The sequence below is a fragment of the Chlorocebus sabaeus genome, chromosome 5, assembly GCF_047675955.1.
Source record: "Chlorocebus sabaeus isolate Y175 chromosome 5, mChlSab1.0.hap1, whole genome shotgun sequence".
Lineage (NCBI taxonomy): Eukaryota > Metazoa > Chordata > Mammalia > Primates > Cercopithecidae > Chlorocebus > Chlorocebus sabaeus.
Genome location: NC_132908.1, coordinates 64,988,340 through 65,001,833, shown reverse-complemented (window position 1 = coordinate 65,001,833; position 13,494 = coordinate 64,988,340). Strand labels below are relative to the sequence as shown.

Below are 13,494 nucleotides of genomic sequence, written 5' to 3'. Positions count from 1 at the left end.
ATGAAAAACAAATAAACAAAGCAATTTGTCTGGGATTATTCACGGGAGAAGTCATTGCTCAATATAATAGAAAGAAAATAAGGCTGGGTCTAGAGGCTCATGCCTGTAATCACAGCACTTTGGGAGGCCAAGGCGGGTGGATCACCTGAGATCAGGAGTTCGAAACCAGCCCGGCCAATGTGGTGAAACCCCGTCTCTACTAAAAAATATAAAAATTAGCTGGGCATGGTGGAGCATGCCTGTAATCTTAGCTACTCAGGAGGCTGAGGCAGGAGAATCACTTGAACCCGGGAGATGGAGATTGCAGTGAGCCAAGACTGCACTATTGCACTCCAGCCTGGGTGACAGAATGGCAAAGAGATAGAAGGAGAGGAGAAGAGGGGAGAGGAGAGGGGAGGGGAGAGGGGAGGAGATGGGAGGGGAGGAAGGAGAGGAAGGAAAGAGAGAAGGAGGGAAGGAGGGAGGGAGGGAGGGAAGGAAGGAAGGAAGGAAGGAAGGAAGGAAGGAAGGAAGGAAGGAAGGAAGGAAGGAAGGAAATAAATGAGATTTTCTCATGAGGGTCAGAATTCCACCACGAACTGGCTGCATGGTACGATTTTGAGCAAGTCACTCAATCTCTAGCATTTACACATCCTGATGGTAGAGGTGTTTCTCCTTTCTTAGTCTCTCTGCATCTCTAAACCTCAGTACCTACCCTCAATAGGTGCTCCATAAATGAAACAAAGGCAAATGCAAGCTCATTCAGGGTCTGCCTGCCCTCAAGACTCATAGGATATCAAAGAGCTAGGCAGATATAGGCTGAATATGTAGGAGAGAAATTGTCTGTCACTTGGGATGACAGATCAATTAAGGAAGAATCACTAATATGGGTTAGGACCTCCCTGCCAGTCAGTCACTAGAAATGTGACCACTCACCTCCCATGAACTGCGATGGCAGCAATGCCAGTCCTCTCTATCCGCTTCACAAGGCTCAGAGTATCTTCTAGCTGAGGAAGAGGACCACATAGGATGGTTACTGAAGCCCCAGAAGGAGCAGCTGCTGGCTCCTAAAGTAGGCTTAGCTCCACTCTCTCCTCCAAGCCTAATTTAGCACCTCAAGAATCATTCACAAACCTAAATCCAACATCACCAGAGAGAATGGACCTTCAAATGTAACACACCATCCTTACCGACGGCAGGATGCGAATCTTGCAGGTCACAGGTCTGCGTATCCCTTTAACAAGAGTGCTGAGGATCTGCAGAGAGGAAAACACAAGAGCACCTATGTCTTCTAGAACAAACCACCACACTGCCTGAACTAATTAACTCCGCTACAGGCTGTGCATTCTGGTGGCATGAACAGTTTGTGTATGTGTGAATGCATGCGTGTGTCTGTTACACACATACACAAATAAGCTCCACGAGGCAAGGGACCTGCCTTTGTTCTACACTGGAGCCCCAGCGCCTGCCTAGCACCTAGTGGTATATACATATTTGTCAAATACACTGAATGAATGAGTGAGTGAACGGGTATGCATGCACACCTGTGTGCAACTCACTGAGCCTTTGCCAGGACAAATACCAGAATTATCTGGAGAACTGAAGAAATACAAACTCTTGAATTCCACACTGTTATTTCCTGAATCAGTCTCTAAGGGCAGGGCTTAGGAATGTGTGTTTTCAAAAGGCTCTGCCCAACACACTCCACCCCATCCTCAGTATCATTCTGAGCCTAGCCTTGGTTAAGAACACATGGCTAAAAATAATAATAATAATAATAATAAGTAAGAAAAAAAGAACACATAGCTAACTGGGTGTGGTGGTTCATGCCTGTAATCCCAACACTTTGAGAGGCTGAAGTGGGAAGACTGCTTGAAGCCAGGAGTTCGAGACCACCCTGGGCAACAGAGCAAGACCCTGTTCCCTTTTTGTTTGTTTGTTTGTTTGTTTGTTTTGTTTTGAGACAGGGTCTGGCTCTGTTTCCCAAGCTAGTGTGCAGTGGTGCAATCTTGGCTCACTGCAACCTCTGCCTCCCTAGCTCAAGCAATCCTCCCACCTCAGCCTCCATAGTAGCTGGGACCACCATGTTGGCCAGGCTGGTCTCAAACTCCTGAGCTCAAGCAATCTACCTGCTTCAGCCTCCCAAAGTCCTGGGATTACAGGCTTGAGTCACTGCACCTAGCCCATCCCTGTTGCTATTTTAAAAAAAGGGGGGAGGGGCGTGGGGAGGGGGGAACAGCTTCTTTCCTGGGTGAAGAGAATGTTCCCTGAGTGTTGTTCCAGGACTTGCAGGGTGAGGGAACAGGAAGGCTCTTACGGGCCTGCATTCCTCTTTAGGGGAGTCAGATATACTCCCCTAAACTGGCAAAGAAAAGACAATGTACTCAACATATTTAGAAGTGCTTATCACATGGCAATTGCAAAAGATTTCAAAGAAAGATCAAGACGTCATGCAGGAAAGTGACAGGGAGGTAGCAAGACCAGACCACACAAGAATCAGAGATAGAGAGGTGTAGATGACACTGCATGTCTGTGTCATTGCTATCTTCTTCCCTTATCAGAAATTTCAGGCCAGGCAAGCTGGAGGAAAGATGAACCCAAGAACCCTCTTCCAAGAACTGGATGTCTGTCTAGCAGAGCAGGGGGACATCTAGGTGGCTGCTGCCAGTCTTGATTCTAGACAGCCGGGGGCAGCAGAGAGCCAGGTTGCAAAAATCAGTAGTGGAGGCCTTTCAGGGGACAGGCTGAATGAAGCAGGCCATGCCAGAAGACATCTAACCAAGAGGCTGGATGGACTGACAAACAGGTGGACAGTTCATGAGCAAGACAGGACCTGCTGGCCCAACTGCCAGGGACTGGCAGGAATGAACAGTCCCTAGGTGCTGTCCCAGGAGGCAGACTAGGCCTGAGGTCTTAGGGTCACCCTGGCAGGCCTTAAACAGGCACTGACCTTTTAAGTCGGGGTCTGACAGGTTCATCAAGAAATACAATAAAAATTCTCATTCTAGTCCCATCCTTCATGCTCAAAGCAACATCTCCGAAAGTTTCCATTACAAGTGCTCACTTAGAATCCTCTGACATTTGGTGATTTAAGCAACACCACCTGGTCTGATCCAATTCTCTGTCTTGTAGAGCTTCCTTTTGCTGTATTCTATCCAAGTAGCTCTCAGTACTTTTTTCAGTATTTCTGTGCATTTCATGTGTGTGTTAAGGATTAGGAAGGAAATTAGGTAACCAAAAACCCTAGCCACTTGCAAGGGTCACACTGAGGGGAAATGGCAACTAGAAATTGTCTTCTGGCCAGGGTCTAGCATGAAACTCTCCTGGACACCAACTCTCCAGATCCAAGTCTTTGGGGAGAAAGAACGAGAGACAAGTCCATATTTGAGCAGAGGAACAACACATTTACCTACAAGAAGGCTTGCCTCAATAGACTCACTGGCCAACTGAAGAAAAGTAGGCTCCTTCGCTCCCCTGGTTTCTGGGAGGCAGCAAATGAGCATAGGAAAGCATAGGCCTGGAAAGCAGTGAGACCTGAGTTCAAGTCCTGGCCCTGCCAGTTGTCAGCCATGGCCCAAGTGCAGTGTATACAAGGGGGATGCTCTGTGCATGCTTGTAATCCCAGAACTTTGGGAGGCCAGATCACCTGTGGTTAGGAGTTCCAGGCTAGCCTAAACAACAAGGTGAAACCCTGTACCTACTAATAATACAAAAATTAGCCAGGCATTGTGGTGCACGCCTGTAATCTCAGCTACTCAGAGGCTGAGGCAGGAGAATCTCTTGAACCCAGGAGGTGGAAGTTGCAGTGAGCTGAGATTGCACCACTGCACTCCAGCCTGGGCAACAGAGTGAGACTCCCTCTCAAAATAAATAAATATTTTTAAAAATAAAATAAAACTGAGGTTCTCAATCCAGGGAGCATATCCAGAGTTACCTGGTAGAAGCTTTCTCAAAGAGATTGATATCCCACTCTCCACCCCTACTCACTCCAAGGGTCTGCAGAATTCTCAACGGATAGCATCCTTTATTTATAACTGGGGTAAAATATATATATATAACATGAAATTTGCCATCTTAAACATTTTTTTTTTTTTTTGGAGGCAGAGTTTTGCTCTATTTGCCCAGGTGGAGTGCAATGGCATGATCTTGGCTCACCGCAACCTCTGCCTCCCGGGTTCAAGCGATTCTCCTGCCTTGGCCTCCCGAGTTCAAGCCATTCTCCTGCCTCGGCCTCCCGAGTAGCTGGGATTACAGGCATGCGCCGCCACCCTGGCTAATTTTTTGTATTTTTAGTAGAGATGGGGTTTCTCCATGTTGGTCAGGCTGGTCTTGAACTCCCGACCTCAGGTGATCCACCTGCCTCGGCCTCCCAAAGTGCTGGGATTATAGGCGTGAGCCACTGCGCCCAGCAACATTTTTAAGTGTATAATTCAGTGGCATTAATTACATTCACAATGTTGTACAACCACCAACGTTATGTGTTTCCAAGGTTTTCATAACCCCAAACAAGAATCTTTGAGAAAATTTCTAGAGGTGGTCTTAAGACACTCCCACAGATGGAACCATGGGCCTAAAACACCAAGCCTGGAAAGACCCGCAAAGCTCTCACCCAGGCCACCCAGCTTGCCAGCATGGTCTGGACCCAAACTGAATCCAGCCCCTACACCTAAGCCACATCTGGCTTTGTTGTGGAAGCCTGCAACCTCCCCACCATGGGGCAAACCCCATCTATCAGTCCAACCTGGCCCATCTAAGTACCCAATCAGAGAAGTAGTGGAATGAACTAGCCTTCTGAAGTTGAATGTATCTCTGCTGCCTCATGGATGAAATCTGCCTCATTCAAAGAGGGGCAGTAGAGAGGATAGAGCCAACAGCCTGGGTCTGAGAAAACAGGAGGCTGGAGGATAACAAAAATGCCTGTGTGCTCATGCTGTGAACCACATCCTCCCTGCTGGGGCCCCCTCTCCTAGGTGTGGAAACCAATTTGACATCCAAGATGTCTACTTCCACTCCACCCTGCACCAAAGTGTCTAACCGGAGATTTCCAAGTTGAGGTGCCTATTGACCTGACACTTACAAACTATACCCAGGCACCTGGAACCTGAGATGCTACTGGAGAGGGTGCTGACACTAGGAGTCAGAAGAGACTATGGCTCACAAGCTGGCTCTGCCTGCCACTTATTTACTATGTGATCTTAAGCAAATTATTTTCTTTCTTTGTGCTTTAGTTTATTGTCCTTGATCAAATGGAGATAAATGCCAATCCTGTCTACTTCAAGGGGTTTCAGAATCAAATGAAAGGCACATTATGGCTGCGCACAGTGGCTCACATCTGTAATCCCACCACTTTGGGAGGCTGAGGTGGGCGGATCACCTGAGGTCAGGAGCTCAAGACCAGCATGACCAACATGATGAAACTCCATCTCTATTAAAAAATATAAAAATTAGCCAGGCGTCATGATGGGCACCTGTAATCCCAGCTACTGAGGAGGGTGAGGCAGAAGAATCGCTTGAACCCTGGAGGCAGAGGTTGCAGTGAGCCGAGAGTGTGCCACTGCTCTCCAGCCTGGGTGACAGAGCAAGACTCTGTCTCAAAAAAAAGAAAGGCACATTATACGGGTACACTACAGATAGAGTATCTCTGGCTGCACATGGGGAAAATGAGAAGGCACGTATCCAGCAAGCACAGTGGTCTTCCTATGTCCCAGAGACAGCGGCGCTGGAGGAACATGCAGGGTTGAGCTGCTGATACAGCAACCATGCAGCTCTCATTGGCAATGATGGCAGCTCTCATTGGTGGTGCCTGAGTCCCAAGTTGCTCTAGCCTCCGGGAAGCAGGATGAGGCTTAAAGCCCGGACAGGGAAATAGTGATAGAGAATGAAAAGGAAAACAAAGGAGCTAAAAGGAAAGGGCTGGCAGACTGGGAGAGGAACACAAAGGATACAGATGGTGTGGCAGAGAATGTCATTGCCACATACGCTGGCAGCTCACAATGCCAGGTAGTAAATGCCAACCTGTCCCCAGGGCCTCATTAAGCTAGCCTACAGAATCACCAAAGAAAGGGGAACAGAGAGAGACTAACTTCAGCTTGCCTCCCCTAACCCTGGCCTGGGCTGCTCTCCAAGGGCTGGGGTAGACTCTTTCAGGACACAGGGGACCCACTGCTGCTCTCCTCAAGTGCCCTGGGAGAGGCCAATCCACCCACACACATACAAACACATATGGCCATTGAGCTTGTCCTCACCACAGGTGGCCTGGCCTCTGCTCTCAAGACCTTCCCAGAAGGGAGACAGGCAATACAGAAGAGGTTCTCTATGAGTCCTCAGGACCCCTGGCCCTTTGTTGACATGTCTCTAGCTCTGGGCTTTTTAGGAACTTCAAGGCTGCTGTAGGCTGGCTCAAGGGTTCCCAAACTTGGCTGCATGTCAAAATCACTGGGAAGAATTTTTGGAAATCGCTAGGCCTCAGGGAGAGAAACTGGGTGGACATCAGTAAATCTGGTATTAGTGGAAGGAGGTATTCTAGACAACTCTAGTTTGGAGCTGTGTTTGAGGACCCCTGCTTTCACCTGTGGAGGACTTACCTTCTCAATCTTGTCAGGGTCTGACAGCAGAGCAGCTCCCATTCCCCCCTAAGGAGAAACACACAAAAGGTCTTCTTACAGCTGGGAGACAGCATGGCCCTCTCCATGGGATGGGGTCTGGCAACTGGGCATCACTTCGGCACTCACCTCCAGGGGACCAAGGCCCACTGGCAACTGTCACTTCTTTTAAACAAGTAGGAGGGCAGCAGTATCTGTGCCCACAACATCTGGGACTGAAGTGTGATAATTTTTTTTTTTTTTTTTTAGACAAGAGTCTCGCTTTGTCACCCAGGCTGGAGTGCAGTAGTGCAATCTCAGCTCACTGCAACCTCCACCTCCCTGGTTCAAGTGATTCTTCTGCCTCAGCCTCCTAAGTAGCCAGGACTGCAGGCATGCACCACCATACCTGGCTAATTTTTTTATATATTTTTAGTAGAGACAGGGTTTCACCATGTTGACCAGGCTGGCCGGACCAGAGTGATGACTTTTAAAATTTATAGGCTGGGCGTGGTGGCTCACACCTATAATCTGAGCACTTTGGGAAGCTGAGTCAGGTGGATCACCTGAGGTCAGGAGTTCGAAACCAGCCTGGCCAACATGGTGAGACCCTGTCTCTACCAAAAATACAAAAATTAGCCGAGCATGGTGGTGTGCGCCTGTAGTCTCAGCTATTCAGGAGGCTGAGGCAGAAGAATTGCTTGAACCCAGGAGGCAGAGGTTGCAGTGAGCCGAGATTGCGCCACTGTACCCCAGCCTGGGTGACAGAGCAAGACCCCATCTCAAACAAAAAAAAGTCATCGTTCTGATCCCCTTGGTAAAACCCACAAATCTATCTAGAAGTGGGCTATATAAAACTTATTTTTCAAGACTGCCCACTCCCTAACCCACGTCTCAGTGTCTTAATAAACTAAATCCCACCATCTTCCAAGCCCTTAAAAAACAATGAATCATCCTTCCTTTGAAATAAGATCAAATGCGCCTTCTTCCTATCATACCCAATGCTTGCATAGGCATCAACACCACCAGCAAAGCTACTAAGGTGCACACAACTTACGAACCTTGTCTAGGCCCTTCTCTTCTGCCAGCAACAATGTCCCAGCCCAGACCCATACCCAACTCTAACAAAAGCCTCAGGAAATGGAAGCCACCAACCCACACAACCGCTTGAATCTTGATAATAGTAATGGTGGTTGCTCTTTATGGTGAGTTACTGGTGATTTTCCCACTCTTTTCTGTACTTGTATATATTTTCCAACTTCTAGACAATGGTATTAATTACTTTAATAATGGAGGACGGGGATCTTTAAAAATCTGAATCCATTAAGAGCGAGATGAAGGCAAAAACAAAAAACAAAAACAATTCCAATAAATATATGCTGCCAGTGTAAAGATTACATACTAATGAATGCTCACAGAAAATGCTCAGAAGGTGTAAGTTCGGTTATTACACTTCAATTTCATGCTTAAGGATGACAAACTGGAATCAGAGAGAACATTAAAACACCACAGACTCGGCCAGGCTGAGCCTGGATTTTAGAGAAAAAGGGGTAGGCTGGAAAATCTACCAAGCCTGGACTACACTAGTCATAAAAGAAACCTTGAAGGCCTAGAGGAAGCCCCAGCACTCCCCCTGGCTCCATCTGTCTTTTTACTCACATATATCCAGCCCTTCCTTATAGAATCACAGGATCTAGAATTCAGTTTCACTGCCCCTTCCACAATAATAGCCTTCTCAACAACGGAATTTCCTTCCTTCCTTCCTTTTTTTTTTTTTTTTTTTTTTTTTTTGAGGCGGAGTCTTGCTCTGTCGCCCAGGCTGGAGTGCAGTGGCACTATCTCGGCTCACTGCGAGCTCCGCCTCCTGGGTTCACGCCATTCTCCTGCCTCAGCCTCCCGAGTAGCTGGGACTACAGGCGCCCGCCACCACGCCCGGCTAATTTTTTTGTATTTTTAGTAGAGATGGGGTTTCACCGTGTTAGCTAGGATGGTCTCGATCTTCTGACCTCGTGATCCACCCATCTCGGCCTCCCAAAGTGCTGGGATTACAGGCTTGAGCCACCGCGCCCGGCCTCCTTCCTTCCTTTCTATTTAACTTACTTGCTTTTTTGAATAGGTAAAACATTCAAAATTTGAGAGATTCAAATGGGTAACAGGTAAGAAGTCTCCCTTCCTAAAGAATGAGAAACGTTTCAATCTATACTCTTTTTTTTGGATACAGGGTCTCACTCTGTGGCCCAGAGTGGAGTGCAGTGGCATGATCTTGGCTCACTGCGACCTCCGCCTCTGGGGTTCATGTGATTCTCCTGCCTCAGCCTCTCAAGTAGCTGGGACTACAGGTGTGTGCCACCACGCCTGGCTAATTTTTATATTTTTTGGTAGACATGGGGTTTCACCCTTTTGGCCAGGCTGGTCTTGAACTCCTGACCTCAGGTGATCTGCCCACCTCAGCCTCCCAAAGTGCTGGGATTACAGACATGAGCCATCGCACCCAACCTCAATCTATACTTTTTATCTGGCTTCAATTTTTGAACCATGAGAACAAAGCAGATATTCAGCTAGTATGTACATGTGTGGCATACTGATTGGTATCTCTTCTGATTGATCAGTGCCAGTGTTGTGCCAGTTAATTATTTTCAGTAGCACCCCTGTAATGGGAATTTACTACCTATGCACAACCAAATAAAAACTTAAGTTTCCTTCCCCAGAGGAAACCAATGTTACTAGTTTCTTCTGTGTGTCTCCAAAAATCTTCCCTGAATAAACGAATAAATATATATAATCATTCCCTATCCTCCTTATATAAATGGTATATACCACCATACCCTGCCTCCAAATCATTTTAACGCTGCTCCTCACATACTTTAGGAACACAAAGAAGTAATCAGAAAAGAGCAAAACCGCCAGGCGCATTGGCTCACACCTGTAATCCTTACACTGTGGGAGGCCAAGGCAGGTGGATCACGAGGTCAGGTGTTCGAGACCAGCCTGGCCAACATGGCAAAACCCCGTCTCTACTAAAAATACAAAAAAAATTAGTCGGGCATGGTGGCGGGCACCTATAGTCCCAGCTACTCAGGAAGCTGAAGCAGGAGAATGGCGTGAACCCAGGAGACGGAGGTTGCAGTGAGCCGAGATCACACCACTGCACTCCAGCCTGCACGACAAGAGTGAGACTCCATCTCAAAAAAAAAAAAAAAAAGGCCAAAGATACCTAAAGTCCAAGTCCAGCTGATCTTTCACCAACCAAGGTTTTCAATCCTGCACTCCGCTTCTTCTTCATCATCTTCCACTTGACAAACCTTTGGTCAAATCGAGCTACTCACGCCTCCCTGTGTCTACTTCATATTCATCCCCAGGCCCTGCTTATACCACACCCTCTGCTTACAGGGTCCCAAATCTCAGCCCAAGGACCACATTACCCTATAAAACTCCAAGTTTAAAGGCTGCCTTTCCACTCCCTTCTCTGGGCTACCATAGTCTGATTTCTTCTGATATGACAATGGAAACATTTGCACTGTATCTGCCTTTTTTTGTTGTTTTTTTTTTTAAGACAGAATTTTGCTCTTGTCACCCAGGCTGCAGTGCAGTGGCATGATCTCGGCTCACTGCAACCTCTGTCTCCCAGGTTCAAGCGATTCTCATGCCTCAGCCTCCCAAGTAGCTGGGATTACAGGCACACACCACCACGCCCAGCTGATGGCTTGTAATTTTAGTACACATGGGGTTTCACCATGTTGGTCAGGCTGGTCTCAAACTCCTGACCTCAGGTGATCTGCCCGCCTGAGCCTCCCAAAGTGCTGGGATTACAGGCATGAGCCACCAGGCCTGGCCTTTTTTTTTTTTTTTAACTTTTAAGAATTTTTATAAAGACAATGTCTTACTCTGTTGCCCAGGCTCATCTCAATCTCCTGAGATCAAGTAATCCTCCTGCATCAGCCTCCCAAAGTGCTAGGATTACATGTGTGAGCCACCACTCCCAGCCTCCTCTCTTTTTTTTAAATGTATGTCTCAGTTGTTTTCCCTTTTTTTTTTTTTTTCAATTTTATAACTTTATTTGATGTATTTGACGATCAGCGATTAGTTCTCATCCACAATGACTGTCTGCAGATTTTTGAAAGTGGTAACAGGTACATAGGTAACCAAAGTATAGAGCTTATTTGGTGAATCTTCATCCTTATTACGTTTTCTGGACAGCCGCACACGGATTCGGTATGGGACATTCCTTATTCCTTTGGCCCAGACAGCTTTGTTGAGTCTGGTATCAATGCGCACATCTGGAGTTCCCATCTCCTTCATGGCAAATTTCCGAATCTCTTTGAGGGCCTGAGGGGCACGCTTCTTGAAGCCCACTCCATGGATGCGCTTGTGAATGTTGATGGTGTATTCTCGGGTCACCACCTCGTTGATGGCAGAACGGCCCTTTTTCTTCTCGCCACCCTTCTTTGCAGGAGCCATTCTGCAGGGTCCAAGTTGGAAAGCCCTTTTTTTCTTTATAATCCTTCTCTGGGCTTTCTGGGATATGTGTCTCAGTTTTATTCATGAAAAGACACAGCCTAGGCCGGGCGCGGTGGCTCAAGCCTGTAATCTCAGCACTTTGGGAGGCCGAGACGGGCGGATCACGAGGTCAGGAGATCGAGACCATCCTGGCTAACACGGTGAAACCCCGTCTCTACTAAAAAATTCAAAAAAAAAAACTAGCCGGGCGAGGTGGCGGACGCCTGTAGTCCCAGCTACTCGGGAGGCTGAGGCAGGAGAATGGCGGGAACCCAGGAGGCGGAGCTTGCAGTGAGCTGAGATCCGGCCACTGCACTCCAGCCTGGGTGACAGAGCGAGATTCCGTTTCAAAAAAAAAAAAAAAAAGAAAAGACACAGCCTTGTCCACTTTATTTTTCTCTGTACATTTGCATTGTTTTATTACTTGGGCATGAGTTCTCTCTCTCTATATGTATACACACACACACATAATTATATATATTTATATATGTATTACTATATGTGGAATACATATATATCATATGTAATATAATATACCTATATATTATGTAATATATAAATAATATATAACATATACTATATATTATTTATATATAATATATAATAAAATATATATAATTATGAATCTATATATGTGTGTGGGTGATATATGAGTGTGTGTGTATATGTATAAACCATTTGAGGGTAAGTTACATATATCATAGCCCCTTACTCCTAAATATTTCAGTATGTATTCTCTAAGAATAGGGATAGTCTGTTACATAACCACAGAAGAGTCATCTTCATAAGTTTACATTGATACAGCATATTTAGCTAATATACTATGGTCCCTATTCTAATTTTGTCAGTTCATCTAACAATATCTTTTTGAGCATTTCCCCATCTAGTACAGAATCCAATCCAGAGTTAGGTACTATACTTAATTATGTCTTGTTAGCCTCTTAATCTGCATCCTACATTTACATGTACATGTACATCCTATATTGTACATTTACATCCTACAATATACATCCCACATTAGGAGTATAAAGAAACCAGTTTACCTTGGTGGAATATTCTTTTGGACAGCCCATGTTGACGTCAATGCCAGCCACATCATTTTCTCTGGAAAAGGATGAAGGAGTAAAGGTAATAAATATTGAATTAGAGCAAAGAAGGTAAAATTAAAGGCATGGATGAGCCTGTGCTCATGAACCTCTTACCCTGTCCCTGACCCTATGAAACACACCAACCCCCAATGACAGAAGCTGAAAAATGGGAAAGAAATCCATCCCTAAAATGTGCACCTGCCTCATCTGAGCAGAAATCCAGAGGAAAGATATAACGTGTGCACACATTTACAAAGGGCTAGACGCAGAGGACTTTGCTACTTTGGAGTTGTATCAGATAACTCAGATGGGCACACTGAACTTGGCTGAAATAGTAAAAGTGATTTGTCAATGCAGAAAAGTGACATGAGCCTAAGAGCCCTTTCCCAGACGACAGCTTCTGGTGGAAGTTCTAGCACTGTCTGGTATGTATTAGGTTGGTGCAAAAGTAATTGTGATTTTTCCACTGAAAGTAATGGCAAAAACCGCAATTACTTTTGCATCAACCTAAATATTAATACATGTTAATAGTCCGTGATCAGCAGCAATAACTGCCTGAGTTCCCTCTCACTCTCTTTGTAATGATAACAATAGCTAACACTTACTAAGATCTCATTATGTACCACATGCTGCAAAGACATTTACATACATTACTTCATTTACCTTTCCCTATGTCAGAGGTTGGTAGCACTATTTTATAGGTGAGAAAACTAGGTTCTCATTAAGGTTAAGTAACTTATCTCAGGTCACACAGTTAACAAGTAGCAAAATCAGAATTCCAAACCAGATCTGTCTTAACTTCAAAACCTATCACAAACTATAGCGCACTCTCCTGCCTTTGTTTTTGTTTTTGAGACAGGGTCTCACTCTGTTCCCCAGGCTGGAGTCCAGTGGCGCAATGGAGGCTCACTGCAGCCTGGGCCCAAGTGATCCTTGCACGTCAGCCTTCCAAGTAGCTGGGACCACTGGCATGCACCACCTTTTCTGTAGAGATGAGGTCTGCCTGTGTTCCCCAGGCTTCCTGTCTTTGTTAATTCAGGAAGCAATATGTCTTACCTATACTTTGATACTTAAAGCTTTAGGACTTATAGTCATTGGGGTCCCTGGAAAGGGAGTTTCATGAATAACTACAAAAAAACAGCTCCCCACAATACGCATAGAGGATCTCTGAGATCTAGGCCACTGAGGGTACACATGAGTCCCAGGCCAGCCCTTGGATGCCACAAACAGAAGGAAACCAGACACTCTTTTTTTTTTTTTAAGACGGAGTCTTGCTCTGTCACCAGGCTGGAGTGCAGTGGTGCAATCTCAGCTCGCTGCAACCTCTGCCTCCCGGGTTCAAGAGATTC

The 13,494-nt window shown here is 46.1% G+C and overlaps 2 protein-coding genes across 11 annotated transcripts in view; both read right to left on the bottom strand.

The window, feature by feature from the left end:
• DUS2 (dihydrouridine synthase 2) overlaps window positions 1-13,494 on the bottom strand; it is a 57,876-nt gene that overhangs the window by 12,299 nt on the left and 32,083 nt on the right. For all 10 annotated transcript variants that reach the window (XM_007993887.3, XM_073015502.1, XM_073015501.1 and 7 more), the window contains 4 exons: window positions 12,101-12,161; window positions 6,564-6,611; window positions 1,170-1,235; window positions 916-986 (listed from right to left, as the gene is read on the bottom strand). In XM_007993887.3, the coding sequence (XP_007992078.1) occupies window positions 916-986; window positions 1,170-1,235; window positions 6,564-6,611; window positions 12,101-12,161 (246 nt within the window). The remainder of the gene's footprint in view (window positions 1-915; window positions 987-1,169; window positions 1,236-6,563; window positions 6,612-12,100; window positions 12,162-13,494) is intronic.
• LOC119627614 (large ribosomal subunit protein eL31-like) lies at window positions 10,448-11,254 on the bottom strand. Its single transcript, XM_038008008.2, has one exon. The coding sequence runs from the start codon at window positions 11,016-11,018 to the stop codon at window positions 10,641-10,643; it is 378 nt and encodes a 125-aa protein (XP_037863936.1). The 5' UTR covers window positions 11,019-11,254; the 3' UTR covers window positions 10,448-10,640.